Source organism: Neofelis nebulosa, chromosome 4, assembly GCF_028018385.1.
Source record: "Neofelis nebulosa isolate mNeoNeb1 chromosome 4, mNeoNeb1.pri, whole genome shotgun sequence".
Taxonomy (NCBI): domain Eukaryota; kingdom Metazoa; phylum Chordata; class Mammalia; order Carnivora; family Felidae; genus Neofelis; species Neofelis nebulosa.
In genome coordinates, this window is record NC_080785.1 from 140,514,294 (window position 1) to 140,533,231 (window position 18,938).

At 40.0% G+C, this 18,938-nt stretch overlaps 1 protein-coding gene across 4 annotated transcripts in view; it reads right to left on the bottom strand.

The window, feature by feature from the left end:
* The window catches only part of PTPRG (protein tyrosine phosphatase receptor type G), a 718,534-nt gene that overhangs the window by 303,010 nt on the left and 396,586 nt on the right, over window positions 1-18,938 (bottom strand). For all 4 annotated transcript variants that reach the window (XM_058726333.1, XM_058726331.1, XM_058726330.1 and 1 more), the window contains one exon: window positions 214-393. In XM_058726333.1, the coding sequence (XP_058582316.1) occupies window positions 214-393 (180 nt within the window). The remainder of the gene's footprint in view (window positions 1-213; window positions 394-18,938) is intronic.

The following is an 18,938-nucleotide window of genomic DNA, read 5'->3' on the forward strand; positions in this document are numbered from 1 at the left end:
AGTGGTTAAGTAATTTGCCCAAAATCACACAGCTAATAGAGCAAGTGGCTGGTTCTCACACCAAGAGCTGATCCCAAAGCTCTCACTCAGCTCTGTGTCCCCTATAGCAACATGCACTACGTAAGGAACAAGTCATAGGTAAGGTAAATACTAGAGACATCCAAAAACATTTCACAGTATTTTGTGGACTAGTAAAAAAAAGACAGACTCTACCTGTTTTCCCTGTGTTTTTCATCCAGGTTTTGTTTGAAGACTCATTGTCAAAGCCATCAAGCTGCAGCTCCTGGTACTCTTCGCCAACCTGTGCATGCTGGTCTAAAATGTCTATGGGAGACTGATGACGGCCCCTGCAGCTAACGCTCGATGTGACCCAGTGCTCAGGACCATAGGCACCTGTTAAAAGAAAACAATACTTCAATCCTCATGGTTCAAGGATCAAGGGTGGAATGAACAGGAAGTAGGAAGCTAAGCATGATGTCTCTGAAGGTACATTTTCCCACATGTGCCCACTCCAAAGATGTCAGTCCAGTGGAAACTATGGATCCAAGCCACTTGCTTGATGGGGTGAGAAGATTTAAGAAAGGATATGTCCCTTAATACAGTTTTGTTTTGTTTGATTTGTAATCAAACATTTGCTAACTTTGTAATCAGATTAAGGAAGTTGAGCAGACGGGCTGTCAGAGTCATTCACATTTTTAAGAAAATTTAAATAAGTTTCCCAAAATAAGCAAAGCATTGATTCACAAGAAAACACCTTAATCAGTTTAGCATATTTTGCTATCACCAACAGTATAACAAACAACTTTCTTCTTAGCTCCCAGGAGTTTGTGAACTGGAAAAGGGAAAAATCAAAAATCAAAAGCAGTGTAACATGGGATGGGAGTCACTACAAAGAGGCAATAAGGCAGGGTTTTTAGGTTAATTGTGAAAGATTTTTTGGTTTGGCCTGATGTCAACTTGCATAGTCAGGTACTCCCTCTCCTTCCGAATCCCTCTCTGGCCTAGGAGACGGGTGTATAAAGGTGCCTTCAGACTGAATGCAGCACTCATATAAAGACAGGCTTCTTGGGGATACACGCAGCAGGAATAAAATGGAATACAACTATAATGCCGAATCCTACTGGGTATCAATCAGGCACAGGCAGAGAAAACATACTGCACCTGCCTCTCCGCTATACTTGGACATGAAATGATCTGGGGGGGGGGGGGTGATACCTATTAAATCGATATCAAACAATTAAACCAATATCTGAGACTGTTCTGTTCTCAGCCTTTGCCCTTCTAGACACGATAAAGCAGGAGTGGCCTGTTGAATGGACACGTCTTTTGCTAGAAAGATGAAGATACATCTGTTCTTGAGAATCAGATATAAAATAAGTCTAAATCTTATAATTTTTAGGTTTCCCAATCAGTAAAGTATAATGTGTATACATACATACATACATACATACATGGATTCCAACCTAGGTTTTATAGCTTCAAATTTCTTCACATATCAGATAGAAGAGGACAAACAGCCAAAGTGATTTTAAGAGACTAATCCACCCATGAACCAGTATTTTCACACCTCATTCTATACTTAGCTTTGTGTGATGGAGGAACAGAGACACCATAAGTCTCTCTACTACTGAATAAAAGCCTACACATTTGTCCCCAACCCACTGCCATCCACCATGGGCCACGAATGTCCCCATCTCCCTATGTCTATACAGCTTACAGCTAATATAAACAATGGTACCATGAAAAAAGAGACAAAGAAAATCTTTTCACTCGTGGTCATGGAAGCTTCATGGCTGCAAAAGCACTTGAGGTGACTCCCTAAAAATGATCCCTATTCTTGCTGTCTGGCAAGTAACTTGGCTTCTTCCTATGCCTGGGTCATTTTCCCGAATTCTCATCCCAAACAGTAAGATAAAAGAGACTATCAGGAAGAACATGCTCACCACTTGGCAAAGGTTTAGCAACCTCAGGGCACTTTTCAAAATCATTTACAAGTGTCATAAGGCTTTCTAGAAAAAGTTAACATCACCATTGTCTTTACTGTTGGACTTCTACTAACGGAAGACACATCAAGGGCTTTTCACTCCCATTGTTTCACCTCTTGGTCGAATTCCCTAAGACTATGATGAGTCATAAAGGAACAGAGTGTGCATTTGCATATATTCTAGCCAAACTTCACTTTCATCTTGCAGCATTACATTTGAAGGAAAAAAGGAGGGGAAAGGGGACATAAGGAATGGCTCCAATTTTCCGATCCATTCTTTAAATATCCTTATAGGCGAATAAAGTGATTGTTGATGTGTCTCATGAGCCTATATGTTCAAATTATGGAAACTAATGTAATATCGTACATATGTGTGTGTGTGCAATGCCTTTTAGGATCTCACTAGTACAATAAAATTATACTGGGTGGGAAAAACGTGCACAGTAAAATAACTCCAAACATGTACGACTCCGAAGAAGTAAGAATGCAAGCCATCATTTGTAAATACAGACACCTGATCATTATCCTACTAATAAAGAAAAGTACTCTGCGACCTCTTAAAAGTACTTGCCATTCATATTAGTTCTCAAAACCTTCCAGACATGGGTGAAATATAATTTAGCACTCTATGAAAATATAATCAGGGTTCGTACCAGTGGGATCCATTTATTCACTGGTAACAATCTGAAGATTTAAGCCAACAACATGCTTGCTTTCACACTTCCACCCAGTGTACATTCAAGTGCAAGTTTAATTGAAACTGATCTTCCACTTCGGATTTTAAATTAATTTTTCTTTGGAGTGCTTCATGCTCCAGACACCCTTGCCTTACAAAAACCCCTATGTCATTAGTGGAGGAAACAGAACACTTTTCCAAGCTCGGAGGTATTGATTACCTATTCTCACATTGAAGCACCATTACCATTCCACACTGGATAAACCTCTTCAGTGTTGAGACACTTTATAAAGGACTGAGAATTATATCATTAATCATTTGCAGCTGTACAATCTCACAGGAGTGAATGCTTTGTTTTTCAGAACTTGGGATAAACGCTGTTGAGTAAAAAACATGACTCTAAATAAAGACTGTGGTTAACTTCAAACCTAGTTTTGGAGGCAAAAACCATCAGCAAGAAGCCTTCCGCCCTCAGGGATGACATTACCCCTCGGAAACAAGAAGGAAAAGTCATTTGCGCTTCAGTTTCTCCCTACTGACTCTTTCTTAGAATGAGCAGTTGGCAGTTAGATCCATTTTCAACAGCTCAGCAACTCTGACATGACAAACTAATGTACGAGGATACCTTCCTAAAAGGGGCAGGGTAGAGCACAGGGGTAGAAACTACAGGGCAGTTAGGCTGCCAAAAGAAACCCGCCATTCACCTGTTAAGAGTCTTGTAGGAATGAGTTATTTTTTAAAAATGTTTACTTATGTTTGAGAGAGACAAAGAGAGCATGAACAGAGGAGGGACAGAGAGAGTGCGAGAGAGAATCCCAAGCAGGCTCCACATTCAGTGCAGAGCCCGACGTGGGACTCAATCTCACAACCGTGAGATTTTTGACTTGAGCTGAAATCGAGAGTTGGACTCTCAACCGGCTGAACCACCCAGTTGCCCTTGGAGGAATCACACCTTAATGGAGACACACTGCCAACATATTTGCAGGAAGAGGATCAAACAGTGGCTGTGGAATCCCACTCAACTTGTGATGAAAAATATTTTCTTTTTAATGAATTCAGTGGATGCATTTGAAATTCCTGGCTAAAGGTTTGATGTCAGTGTAAAGGTACCCCTGCCAGGGAGGCTTCCACGAGGCACGTACAGGGTTGTGTATTATCCTGGCAGTGGGCTCCTGTTTTCCTTGGAACATCCTATCACTAATATAATTTGTTGTTTATTTCTTGGTGTCTGTCTTCCCCATTAGTTCATTACTCTCTGGGAATAGGTTCCTTCTCTGTCTTGTGTTGTTTTATTCCTATGCCTAGCACAGGGTCTTACCTACAGCGGATTGCTAATACATATTTTTTATGAATTAGAAGATGATTTTAACGAGTTGCATACTTCTGTCTGTCTTCCAATGACACTATGGTGCTATTTTGGTTTTCATTTTATACTTCTATCTGCTGACCTTACTAAGTCTCCCTGACTCAAGAGTCAGGATATCAACCTCAGAGATAAATACTCCTTCCTTTCATCACTTATATGTTAAATTAGCCTGAACGGGGATGAGATAAAATAAGCTGCAGGTATGTGATGTGCATGATGGAATCCGTGTGCAAATTTAACAAGCCCACTAAATGCAATTACAGTTTTTTAAAGAAAGGAATGTGACAGAACTTTGCTTTCAACGCCTTTATTGAAGCATGATTATTTTTAAGGCTCTCTTCTTTTTTCTATGCCTTAACAGTGTTCTCTAATCAAAGAAGGTCAACAAAGGCAGAAAAATAGTCTTGTTTCATCAAGTTATCACTGTAGACATTTAAATATTGAACTGACATCTGCTCAGTATCAGGCACAGTGCTAAGAAATGGGGGCCAGGAAACGGAGCTGCCAGTTGCCCTGGGGGTCTCCAGGACAACTTAAGAGGAAGGTGATTCAATTTTCTCATCCACACAATGGGAAATATTAGTGGTATCCACAATAAAGGGTAGTTTTGAGGATTATATGAGATAATCAGTGGATAAAAACCCAGTAAATGGTGGCTGCTATTTTGCCATTGCTATTGTGTTATAAAAACATGTAGCAAGCCCTCAAGAACTTGACTATCTAATGGAGGAAACAAATGTGTAGTCCAACCAAGAGCTAAGGCAGGAGGATGAAGGCATTTTATGATATACAGAGAGAGAGGAGGGGCCCTCGCCTCCCCAGGGGCAGGACTTTGAAGTTGATAGTTTAGGGGAGTCACTCTTTGAAATGCTAGGAAGTTTACTAGGCCCTGGTACTTCCCATTTGTAGAGCACAAGAGTCAAAAGTACAGTTGATCCTCCCAGACTTGGAGTTTAATCCCAGCACCAGCTGGATTTAGTGCCTAGCTTTCAAAGAACAGGAAAGGAAAAGAGAAAAATAACAACTTCCCCATGGAGAAGCCTGGTAATCCCACCTTAACCAAGCAGTGAAGGTTACGGTCACCTGGAATACCACGGACTATCATGCACATCTTGACAGATGTGATAAGAAGGGAGCATCACCTCTGTGGGATTCTTTCTAAAATTCCATAACCTCTGTCTGGTCGTGAGAAAAACATCAAACGAATCCAAACTGAGGAACATTCTATGAAATACTTGGCCGATACTCCTCAAAAGTGTCAAGGTCATGAAAACCCAGGAAAACCTGACAATCTGTCACAGACCAAAGACCAAGGAGTGGCGACCAAAAAAAATGCATTGTGGGATTCTGGATTAGGAAGTGAGACAAAATATAAAAATGAGTGTGAAAAGTCATGAGCTCCGAATAAAGTTTAGCGAGTTAACAGTAACACACCAGCGGTGGTTTCCTGACTGTTCTTTGTCTATAGGGTCATTCTGTGGTTACTCTGAAAATAAGATGAAGAAATATAAATGAAACTACTCAGAAGCCAACTAAAATCTAAGTGTTGTTAATATCCAAATTTTATTGGATTTACTGTTACGTATCTGGGGGTAGGTCTATGGCCCAACAGATAAAGGAGATGGGCATTGATTTATAGATAATACTGGGATTGTTGTCATAACCTCTTTGCATGAAAGGAATTTTCACTGAGCAAAACCAAAGGAAGAGAGAGACTGGCTTGAAGAAAACACAGCAAACGTGTGGGTGATATTTCATTATTTAAGCTTATATAAAAACGTTACAAAGTTGGAGAAATTCACCTTTAAAAACTATAGTTAAGGAAGAACATTATTACTTAATTTACGGCTCATTTGTGCATTAAAAAAACCTGCTTTTACCTCCCTGGTGTACCATTAACAAGCCACTGTATTTTTCTCATTTTGAGATGCTACAATTCAGTAGACATCAGGAAGACATATTTCTACAGTAAGGCGAATAAATCACACAATTGGAGTTTAATTCCGACTGGCCTGTTTAAGGTAGATAGAATTCCCCATGTGAAAATGATGGCAAATACTGTAAATCTGGACTCCTCTCTGAGACCCCACTTCATAGTGTTTTTTTTTTTTTTAAGGCAGATTTAACGCACAGAACCTGGTCGACATGCATAAATTTTGGAACAAAACTAAGCTATTGTGTTCAAAGAAAATACAAATCCCAGAGAAACATCTCAATTTTGCCCCCCACCTCCAGCAATATTACTTGAAAAGTCCAATGTGAACCAAAATAAATGTTAAGCAATAAGACTTTTCAGCAATTTAAGTAAACTATCTCATTTAATTAGTGTTCATTATTAACACCTGACTTGAGAAAGAAAGAAAAGTACTATTTTTAGAGCATATGAATCATACTTTTGTTTAAAAGCAAGGAATTTCAAATACCTAGGATATGTGTTCCAAACGATGATTTCTTTAAATACCTCAGAGATTCGTTGCAGAAAATAAGCATACACCTTGAATTTATTTTACCATAATACATCCAAATAACGGTTTCTGTTCACTAATGAAAAGCCATTAAAAATAATGAATTCTGTCTAAATCTAATTAAAAACAAAACTAATATACATGTTATGTGCTGTTTCTAGTCAAATATGCTTATTAATGCCTCCCTCAAGGAACTTATATTAAAAGTATGACCTGAATCTAGGGTTATTACCCTGCATCTTGTGGTCTACTTTTAACCAACAGCAACAACCCAAAAATATTAGTATTCATTTTTTTTTACCTAATATTATAATTAATGCTTTTTCTACCAAATCTACAACACATCTTAAAACTATTCCATTTTTTAATTAAAAAGCTCTATAGGATTCAGCTTATGATTCTTTTGCATTCTCCACTACCAGCAACTTAATTACCTTTTTGTGCATTTATTGCTGGACATAGGAAAAAAAGAAAAAGAAAGCGCTAACAAGCATTCATATTGCTGATCCCCAGTGTTTCCCTTTTATTCATGTATAATTATGAAGTTGTTCAACATTGTTCAAAGGAGTTTTCTAATTTTTTTTTTTTAACGTTTATTTATTTTTGAGACAGAGAGAGACAGAGCATGAATGGGGGAGGGTCACAGAGAGAGGGAGACACAGGATCGGAAGCAGGCTCCAGGCTCTGAGCTGTCAGCACAGAGCCCGACGCGGGGCTCGAACCCACGGACCGTGAGATCATGACCTGAGCCAAAGTCGGACGCTTAACCGACCGAGCCACCCAGGCGCCCCAGGAGTTTTCTAATTTTTAAGCCAGTTAAGAAAATGGAAATTTTCCTTCCGATGGACTAAAAGAGTTGGGCAAATTTTTCTGTTTTCAAATTATGGGTATAAAAACTTCATCCCCCTATTTCACATCAATGGTGTGCTTTTAAGGTAATTATCAATAACTAACCATAATACCAGATACAGTATCAGACAATAACACCAGACGTGGCAACTACATTATTCATTCTTTAGTACCAACTATTATTCATTTTATTTTGCAGGATCTCTGTCTTAGGACTGGATGTTAAGACTAATATTAGGTAAAATGTGAAAGAGCACAAGTATTTAAAATGAAGGTCCTAGGGGCGCCTGGGTGGCGCAGTCGGTTGGGCGTCCGACTTCAGCCAGGTCACGATCTCGCGGTCCGTGAGTTCGAGCCCCGCGTCAGGCTCTGGGCTGATGGCTCGGAGCCTGGAGCCTGTTTCCGATTCTGTGTCTCCCTCTCTCTCTGCCCCTGCCCCGTTCATGCTTTGTCTCTCTCTGTCCCAAAAATAAATAAAAAACGTTGAAAAAAAAAAAAATTTAAAAAAAAAATAAAAAAATAAAAAAATAAAATGAAGGTCCTAGATTCTAATCTTGATGCTGAAGATCTCTCTGGAGCCTATTATATTGTCCTTAAAAAATAGGGTATTGCATAAAATGACAATGCCGGTGGTGACTACCCAGGAGTTAAGAGGATGGGGTGATTAATTAGTGATGTCTGCATGGGTATGTGGGATGACAGGAATAATGCATGCACTATGAGCACGATGCAATTCACAGACTAGGGAATTCTGAAGGTCCTTCAAAGACAAAGTCTATGATGATGCCTGTTTAGAAGTATCTGGGACTAAAAAATTGTATCTTTCAGGAGGAATCTACCCTCATCCAAACATGGAGTTAAAATTCCCACTAATAATGAAATAGTTGATTCACTCAAAATCTAGTAATGTTTAATTTTTTTAATCTTTGTTTATTTTTGAGAGACAGAATGTGAGCAGGGGGGGGGGCAGAGAGAAAGAGGGAGACACGGAGTCTGAAGCAGGCTCCAGGCTCTGAGCTGTCAGCCCAGAGCCCCACACGGGGCTCAAACTCACAAACTGTGAGATCATGACCTGAGCCAAAGTCAGACGTTTAAGTGACTGAGCCAACCAGGCGACCGGAACAAATAATGTTTAAAGTTGGGCCAAATTTATTTATTTACTTGTTTGTTTGTTTGTTTGTTTTTGAGACAGAGCACAAGTGGGGGAGAGGGGCAGAGAAAGAGAGAGAGAATCTTAAGCAGGCTCTGTGTCCAATGTGGAGCCCAACAAGGGGCTCGATCTCACAACCCTGGGATCATGACGGAGCTGAAATCAAGAGTCAAATGCTTAACCAACTGAGCCACCCAGGCACCCCACAGGCAAATTTTAATTTTTCTTTTTGTAGATACAACAAGGAATTGATTACAAAGAACATCTGAGATATTAACAAAAAAGTCACAATTCTTACTGCCCAATGCCAAACATCTCAAGTGTTTATAAGCTACAGGTAAGTCTGCTCCAGACCCGAAGCTTTCAACCTTCCAGGGAAGCACTCAGTACACTTCACACGACAACAATCTTATCTTCGGGAATTCTGACTGCCTCCACAAAACTTAACATAAACAATCATCCAAGGATTAAAATGGTCACATGGCATAGTGGAAAAAGCACGGGGCAATGAGACTTGACATTTGAATTCTAGATCAAACATGGCCAAGAAGCTTTAACTCACATGTTAGCTTCAAATGACTCTACGATTATTTATCAGTAAAGTCCAGAACAATTAGCAATGCATGTCAAGCACACCAGAGAGGCAGGTGGTGACAGTCCTGCCACAATATTGCTCTTTTCACTCCATTCTCAACTCTGCAAGATAGACATGGATGTGGCAGTGGTCAAGCCTTAAAATGATTCAACTTCCTTACACATGAAATATTGGATCGTCTCTAAAACTTGTAAGAATTCTTTTCTTTTTTAGTGTTCTTTATTTATTTTTATTTTAGAGAGAGAGAGAGTACAAGCAGGGGAGAGGGAAAGAAGAGAGAATAAGTTTTAGGCAGGCTCCACACTCAGTGTGGAGCCCAACGCAGGGCTCAATCCCACAACCCTGGAATCATAACCTGAACCAAAATCAAGAATCAGAGGCTCAACCAACTGAGCTACCCAGGCACCCCAAAACATGTAAGAGTCCTAAATTCACAAGAACAGTTCCTTTCACACTGAGGAAGAATGAACTAGGTATATAAAATATTTATTAATATCCTACCAACATTCCTCGCTGAATACATTCCTACAAGAAACCACAGAGATGTGATGAGCACTAAGTAAATTCTTACTGACAAAGCATGTCCAACAGTACTTGGCACATACTAAGGCTCAATAAACATGATTATTTATACTTTCTTCTGGAAACTACTTTCAAACCCTAAATTCTGGATGGTCTGACCCAGCTTCTGGCTCTGGAAATAATGTCTGATTGGTATTTGGCTATCAGCTTAATTTCATCCTCCTTGACATGTAATTGGCTTGGGAAGGGGTGTTAACCCAGGACTAAGCCAATTAGCATGTGGAATTTCCCTGGTCAGAGGGAATGTTTTAGGTTGGTGTTATTCAATATGGGGCTCTAAGGGAAGATCTACCCTCCTCCCAGAATATGAATGAACAAGAGGAAGGAAGTGGACTGAACTGCAACGAAAGGGAAATCGACCAGAGGCTAAAGCTGGTAGGTAAAAAGGCAGAAGGAAAGAGCAAGGGAGGGAGGAAGGGAGGAAGGGAGGGAGGAAGGGAGGGAGGGAGGGAGGGAGGGAGGGAGGGAGGGAGGGAGGAAGGAAGGAAGGAAGGAAGGAAGGAAGGAAGGAAGGAAGGAAGGAAAGGAGGGAAGGAAGGAAGGAAGAAAGGAAGGAAGGAAGGAAGGAAGGAAGGAAGGAAGGAAGGAAGGAAGGAAGGAAGGAAGGAAGGAAGGAAGACAGGAAACCTGATCAAACATTGCTGAAATTTAACTTTCATCTCTACACTTTTCCATTTTAAATGTCTTTGTAGTTAAAACAGCTCGAGTATGCCTTCTGCTATTGGTGACTAAAAAATACATGATATAGGGGCTTCTGCGTGGCTCAGTCAGTTGAGCATCTGACTCTTGGTTTTGGCTCAGGTCATGATCTCACAGTTTGTGAGTTCGAGCCCCGCCATCAGACTCCACGCTGACAACACAGAGCCTGCTTGTGATTCTCTCTCCCTCTCTCTCTGTCCCTCCCCTGCTCACTCTCTGTCTCTCTCAAAATAAATAAATAAACTTAAAATACATATATATATGATATAATCAGAATATTTGTTTAAAAAGACAAAGTATTCAATGCTTTCTCATTCTTCACTAACATGAAAATGTTGAATTATAAAGATAAAAATCAGAAATGCTTGCTGGATGGACTATTACAAAGGATAACATCTCCTGATTCCCCTTCCTTTCTGTGTGTCTAGCTCTCCTCTTTCCCTACACAGGAGAGGGATAAACTTGAGGAAGAGTTTAAAGATTTCATTTAGACAGAAGCACAGGGAACAAACTCTGAAGTCCTTGCTGTAAATTCTTACTCTTGGGAACAGAGGGGGCAGGGGATAAGAATCCCCGAGAGCCCCAAGTGGAACAGCTGCCTCTCACCAAAGGCTTCTGCCTCAGACACAAGCCACAGCACAAGGTGTTAGGTAGGAAAGGTGCACTGAGGAGACCGTGTCTTAATCCCACAGGTCACAAAGGGGAAGGAGACAAAACTGACAGTTGAGGTCTGGCTCAGACCTCATTTCCTGTCTTGGGCTGGAGGGCCTTTTTTCTCACCATTACTTTCTCATCCAATGTCATGACCCACAGTATGTTATGGAGCACGGGTAGGAAGAGGAAACATTCCCAGAGTTTGGTGTTGGGGAGGGCTAACAGTCTATGTAACAACCCACCAACCTAAGGGCTGAGAGAAAAAGAACAAGAAATTAAAAACAGTTTTATGAGGCATTCACTCAACAGCTGAGGGGCCTGGAGTGGAGGGGGTGTGTGGGATTGGACGGCACTTCAGAGGGTGCAGACAGGATGATTAACGCGCTTCCTGTGGCAACTATAAAAGGAGGAATGTATGCTCTAAAATGTATTAACTATTAAACGCTATCTGGGGGAATGTCTAGACATAAAGCGACACATTTATGAGGTAAAGCCAAAACAACATGACGGATCCTGTGTCTGTCACACTGTGAACAGTTCACTGTAACTTGTACTTTTCTCTATTTCATTAAATTTATAGTGTAAGTAACTTCCCATAAAGGGTATCTAGAAAGAAAATTGGAGAGATTTAGCAGACGGGACAGTGACAAACAGAACATCAACTCCATTTCACCTAGTCAGAGGTGTCTCTGCCAGTTTAGCAATCACATCCAATTTCTGTAACCTTGTTTACTTCCCTTCCTTGTAGACAGTCCCTTAAAAAAGAAGCTCCTTGATGTCAGATACTTGTCTATTTTGTTCATACAACACATAGAAGGCCCAATAAATAAGTACCTGTTTGAACGGACTAGGATTAGGTTGAGACATTCACCAAAACCTCAGTTATCAAGTTAAATAACATTTTAATGCAATCTTTTAAAGTTTAAAATGTATGTCAGCCATTGTGATGACAACTTTCTACGTTTCATCTTCTTAGATCCTTTCAACAACTTGTGTCAAGGATGTGCTAATTTCTCCCATTTAACAGATAAGGAAATTGAGGCTTAGAGGCTAGGAGGCTTGCCCTCACATAGTAAGGGACAGAACAAAGAGTCAATTCCAGACCTATGGGACTGACCTACAAATTACAAGGGCTTGCGTAGTACAGTATGAAGGCCAAATCCGGCCCATCAGTTATTTTTGTAAATAAAGTTTTATTGGAACACAGCCACATTCATTCATTACATATTAGCTATGGCTTCTTTTATGCTATAAAACCAGAGTTGAGTAGTTATGAAAGAGACAACACAACATAAAATATTTGCCATCTGACCTTTTGTTTATAAGATGAAAGAATTGGCAGTGGTACAAATATCCATCAGTGGTGCTAAGGAAACTACATCCATTACTTAATACTATACATTGTTTCAAGAGTAGATAATCCTATTTACGTATAAATTCCAAACGGATCCAAGATTTAAACAATTAAATTAAATAAGTAAAGACACAAGAAGCAGTTGCAGGGAAATCTGTAGTAGGAAAAGCATTTCTATATATCATGTAGTAGCCCAAACTCTGAAAAGACTGATGAAATCATATACGTTAAAGAAATATTTAATTTTCTGATTGCAGAAAGCACCACAAGAAATGCAAAAGAGATGAACAGCCATCAAAACATTTGCAATTTATACCACAAAAGGGAAAACCATTTAGTATATATCTTCTTCAGTATATCGAGATTCTAGAAATCAATAGACCCAAAATCCCATATAAAAATGGGCAAAGGGGGCACCTGGGTGACTCAGTCCAACTCTTGGTTTCAGCTCAGGTCATGATGTCATGGTTCACGAGTTCGAGCCCCATATTGGGCTTTGCGTGCAGATAGCTGGGAGTCTGCTTGGGATTCTCTACCTCCCTCTCTCTCTGCCTCTCCCCCTCTCATGCTCTCTCAAAAATAAACTTTAAAATCAAAATCAAAATAAAAATGGTCAAAGGATAAGAACCAAGAGTTCAAAAAAAGGAAATACAAATGGACCCTTAATGTAGGAAAAGTTGCTGTGCTTCATTAATAATGAGAAATACAAATTAAAATTTTATGGATGTATTCTTTCACCTACTAAATTAGTAAACATCAAGATGTTGGATTACACACTGTTAGCAAGGATGTATACAAATAAGCACTTTCATTTATGGCTACCGAGAGACTGATACAATCTGTATCAAAGAAAATTTGGCAATAACAATTAAAATAACAAACCTGCACTCCTTGGACCCTAGTATTAATTCCACAGATATATTTGCATTGGCACAAGGTTAAGGTTAGTCATGGAAGCATTGTTGGTAATATCTAAGACTGGAAACAAGATAAACATCCATCTCCAAAGGGATAGTTAACGAAACTAGGGGAAATCAATGCAATGGCATGTGTGGAATGGGAGACAATGAATAAGAAAAAGAGAGCTCTTTAAAATGGTAAAACTTTCAAGTTACTTTTTTTTTTTTTAAAGAAAACTCTACCCACAATGTGGGGCTCAAACTAATGACCCCAAGATCAAGAGTCATATGCTATACCAACTAGCAACCAGGAACCTCACAAGTGACTTTTTTTAGTGACAAAACTGATATATATTATAATATGATACCAATCTTCTTTGAATAATGAGAAGGCCATATATATATTTACTGTATGTACATAAGATACGTTTGGAAGCATATGTAAAATACCATAACACTAGTAGATGAAGAGGAAATAGGGATGGGAGATTTTTCACTACTTACTCCCTTATGACCTAGGAAGATATTTATTTTGAGAGGATGTATAGTACTTTTGTAATTGACAACAACAACAAAAAAACGTATTTAAAAAATTTTGACACTTACACGTCTGAGACCTTGACCTGAGAATATTCTCTATGGATTCTGGAACTCCTGTGGTCTTAATACATTATGGCATGCACTCTCAACAGGGGTAATATTGCCCCAGTGAGTAAATGTTTGTTTTCGGGGGGCAGAATATGTTATATCTTTTTCTAGCCTTAAAGCACAGATATACATAAAACCCATGATCAGATATATAGTCTATGTCTATCTATGTTATTAAAATTTCATGGGTTAGGTGTGATTAGGGCCAAATGTCTAAAAAGGCTGAGGAAGGAGGCAATAATAGAAAACAAGGTTTAGAAAGGAAGTACGTATTATGCAATTATGTGGGCAAAGAAGATCCTCGGGTCTTTTTCTTGTGATTGTTAAGTGAGATCCTTATTAAAGCAAATATTCTACTTTAACCTTAAAATGAGATGAATATAGGAAGAGTCAATATCACTGAGAAGTCATTCCATTCCTGACCGTCCTCTGCACTGGCTGTGCCAACACTCAAGTTGTGATCTGAACAACAGTCTGTACAATGCTTCCATTTGGCTGCCCCACCTGTGGCTTCTCTACTACATCATATTTAATCTTTGCCCATCATCCCTGCCCCTCAGGAACTGGGGGATCCTGATTCTGTCATCTGATCTCAGAACTCAGCCTCCCAGCAACATGCCATTCGCAAATTTAATAAATCCATCTCCTCCGTCAAGTTGTTGATAAAAATACTCCAAAGGCCATGGCCAAATATACAACTTTCCATCATGACAGTGGTGCATTATCCAGAATTCCCTGGGAAGAGTTTTTCAATCTACTATGAATCCTCATTTCTCCATCTCAACTCTGAGAAAATCATGAGACATTCTGTCAAGGCTCTTTCTGAAATCCAGTACCCATATTGGTTGCACTTGAAAATCTAGTAATATTTGCAACACACTGCATAGTTTTAAAACAGGGAGCAACAAGGAACCTGCATTGCAGAAGATTAGAATGTACGAGGGCAGGACACTTGAATTTCCTCACCCTCGTTGCCCACATCTGGCAGTGCAGGCATTGGATAAGTAAAGGTTGCAGGAGATAAACTGGGCATACAAGGGGAATATTAAGAAGAGCAAATCAGCAAAAACCCAGAAATGGTCAGCTCTCTTCTTTTTCACTCTGTCAACAATGTGTGATCAAAATAAAATGTCTGATGGAAAATTTCATAAACCTTAAGAAGCATTTATTTTTAGGAATGAAACCGATCACCGATGAAGATAATGTAATTATGAGAGTTATAGAGGTGAGCTATTTCTACTGACAGTGAAGACAGGGGTCACCATTCAGGGGCGCCTGGGTGGCGCAGTCGGTTAAGCGTCCGACTTCAGCTCAGGTCACGATCTCGCGGTCCGTGAGTTCGAGCCCCGTGTCAGGCTCTGGGCTGATGGCTCAGAGCCTGGAGCCTGTTTCCGATTCTGTGTCTCCCTCTCTCTCTGCCCCTCCCCCGTTCATGCTCTGTCTCTCTCTGTCCCAAAAATAAATAAAAAACGTTGAAAAAAAAAATTTTTTTTTAAATAAATAAAATAAATAAATAAAATCCATATTCCTGAGCTTCTAATATCAGCACTGAGTGGGGCCAAGGAAACTGTTTTGAGAACAGTGAAAACAGCCACGAACAGACCTAAGACATGACAATGAGTACTGTTTGCAGATGTTGTGCGACGTGCTTTACGAGAATCATCTCACTTAATTCTCAAATGTACCATAAGCTGTAAACTTCACTATTGCTGCTGTCATACAGATGATGCGTGGGAGGGTCTCAGTTGTCCAAGACCACTTCCCTAGTAAACAGCTTTGGACTTACCTACTTTACGCCCATTCTTTATATATAGCTAATATTTACAGGCCACTGACAGTGGACCAAAGTCCCTGGGTTATTCTGTTGTTGTTTCTGACAATACTATTCCCATTTTATGGATGAAAGTATTATGCCTGCAAAGGTTAATTTGTTTCATATTTAGATCACACCGTTAAGCAAAAAGTGGAACCAATATTCAAACTCAGACACTTGGCTCCAAGGACTCCTCTCCCCCTTTAAATATCCTGCTATAGTAATACGCAAATGGGCAGAGACTTCTGGGTAGTTCTGATGTAAACCAAATCTGGATGTCAATTTCAGCTCTGTTTGCATGGCTAAATCCAAAAAGCTACTCCACAAAGGACTGAATCTCTCAGCCAAGGCCATAGGTTAGGGAGAAAAGCCTACTGGTAGCTTTGACCTTGGCTCCTCATAACCAGAAAATAAAATATTTGTTTCTATCAAAGCATTAACATTTTCAATATGTGTTTGTAGTTGGAGCACAAAGCTAAGCTGGCAGATAAAGGTAAATGAAGTGAGTTAGCAGGGACTTCTGTTGTCTTCAGACAGCCATTTACAGAAGCACAGAGGGCCCATCATTACCATACCAAATACCATAAACACTGCAGAATCAAGATGGAAGGAAAAGCCGATGGAAGAAATTACACGTACAACCAATTAAAATCACACATCCATTTGTACAAAGCGGGTTTTCCCTAGTTAAGGTAACAAAAGATTTAAAAATATTTAACAACCATACTAACCCACTTTAAAGAAAACAGTGCTGAGACATCAGAGTAAATAACCACAGTTAACACTTAGATGAAAAGAAAAGGCTTGGCCATGGTGTGGCTGAATGGTGTTGGTCCTGTAATTCTTCCACTAGTTAAGTTATCAATACCAGGAGGTATACTAGGTATAATATCCAGAAAGCAAAGCACAATTTTACAGTTGTATGGTGGGACTCCTATATCTGGGGCTCTTTCAAGAAAAAAGAAGAAACTAAACACTGTTTAGATAATACAATGAAGAATTGTATTTGGCAAGATGCATTAATAACAGGATTAAAAAGAAGCTGAAATAAGGATCCATGGGCTGTGACTAAGCAGGAGAGAGAACATACATTTCCCTTCTGAGTTCAAGAACTACAGCAACGCACAAGGTAAGTATATGCCAAAGCCCATCCACCATATTGATGAACTTTGCTGAAATTGTTTTTAGTTTAGGAGCTCTCACATCCCAGAGAAAACGCTTAGTGATTTCCAAAACAGTGGGATCCTGGTTGTGAAAAACAAGCTCTCTAATTAGCAAATTAGAAGTCCCTTCCTTGCAGATAAAACTGCTAATGCAGACAAAGCCTCTGTATAAAATAATCATATTCAGAAGATGCTAGACAAAGAGGAGAAAATGTGCTCTAATCAGCTTTCATTCTCTTTGTAGCCTTCATACTCAACCATAGGACCACTCTTTAAGGGGGAATCTAGACTTTTCAAGTATCTAGGTAGGAGAGGTTGTTTTCATTTATTAGTGTTAAATATTCTCCCCAACTCCCTCCAAAAACACTGAACTCAGAGAAACAAGGGAAAACAAGGATTTGATCAAGCACAGACATTTCTTTAAGCAGTAGGTTCTTATCCATGCTTACTGGGTAATATGAACAGACCTCTCAACCACTATGTTTCTGGGCAAAACTTCTGTACTTAATATCTATTCTGAATTTGCTTTCCAATACGTCAAACTAGGGCTGCTCCCCTCTCTTTGGGTATGATTCTAAAAAGAAGCAAAGTGTCAGGACAAAAAGAGAAACCAATCAAACTACTCCACTGGCTGTTCATACTCTATCAAAATTAGAAGCAAGTTAAACTTAACACCCATATTGCTTTTGGCCTCATTTCACCAAAAAGTCCAGAGCCCCAAAGGGCAAGCATGCTCCTTCTGAGACTGGGATGGATAAAGGAATCATCAGTACCTTTCAGCCTAACACTTCTCTGCAAGTTTGGAAGGCCAATGTTCTGAAAAACAGGTATTTATTCTGACCCCACATGACATCCTTGGTCAGAAGCTGCAGGCCCATATGGACGTTGAATCACAAAACCCTAGTCTTATATCCATTTGTCTACTCCCCATCTTTGCTCGTGATTAGTGAGCATCTCAGATTTCTCGTGTGTGAACCTGAAGTTCCAGAACTTTCTTCCAACCTGAACTTCATTCAGTGTGGTCTTCACTATCTTCCTAGCATCCTTCGAGTGCTCAGGACAAAAATTTTGGTGTCAACCCTCACACCTTCTTTATCTTCTTCCTCAGATACAGGAGGGGATCTTTGACTTCACCTTCACAGCACATCCAGAAGCCGATGTCTTCCACTGCTCCCACTTGCGCCCAAACTGCCATCATCTGTCCTATGAATCACTGCAACTGTCTCCACCCCTGACTCCTTGATTCTCCTTCCCCACCATCAGCAGCCAATAATCTTGTTAAAACATAAGCCATCTACTTAAAACCCTCCCACAGCATCCCTCCTTATCCAAAGGAAAAGCCAAAGACCTGAAAAATTGTCTACAAGGCACCACACATCAGCTTCCTGACCCCAATTACCTCCCTGACCCCAGCTCCCACTTCTGTCCCCCTTGATCCCACAATATAAGCCAAATGGGCTTCTTTGATGTCCCTGAACATATCCAGCGTTTTCCTGCCATCCCCTCTGCCTCTCCAGGGTAACAGGTAACCCCTCACCTCATTGAGATCATTACTTAACTGTCACTTTTTCAAGGAGACCTGCTCCGCCACTCAAATTATGTCCCTAACTCAATGTGATTTCTTCCTTTTATTTTTTCCTCCGTAGCACTCGCCTCTTAACATTTTACATAATTGTTTTGTACATTGCCGGCTATCTACTCACTGCCCCAGTGGAATGCACACTCCATAAGGACAGTGGTGTGCCTGTTACGTGCACTGTATATACACACAGGTCAGTAAATATTCTTGCAAACATAAACAACAATGTGGTTTCAAATTAAAATAGAAAGGATTTGGGTTGCCTGGGTGGCTCAATCAGTTAAGCGACCAACTTCGGATCAGGTCACGATCTCGTGGTTTGTGAATTCAAGTCCCGTGTGGGGCTCTGTGCTGAGAGCTCAGAGCCTGGAGCCTGCTTCGGATTCTGTGTCTCCCTCTCTCTCTGACCCTCTCCCACTCACACTCTGTCTCTCTCAAAAATAAATAAACGTTAAAAATTTT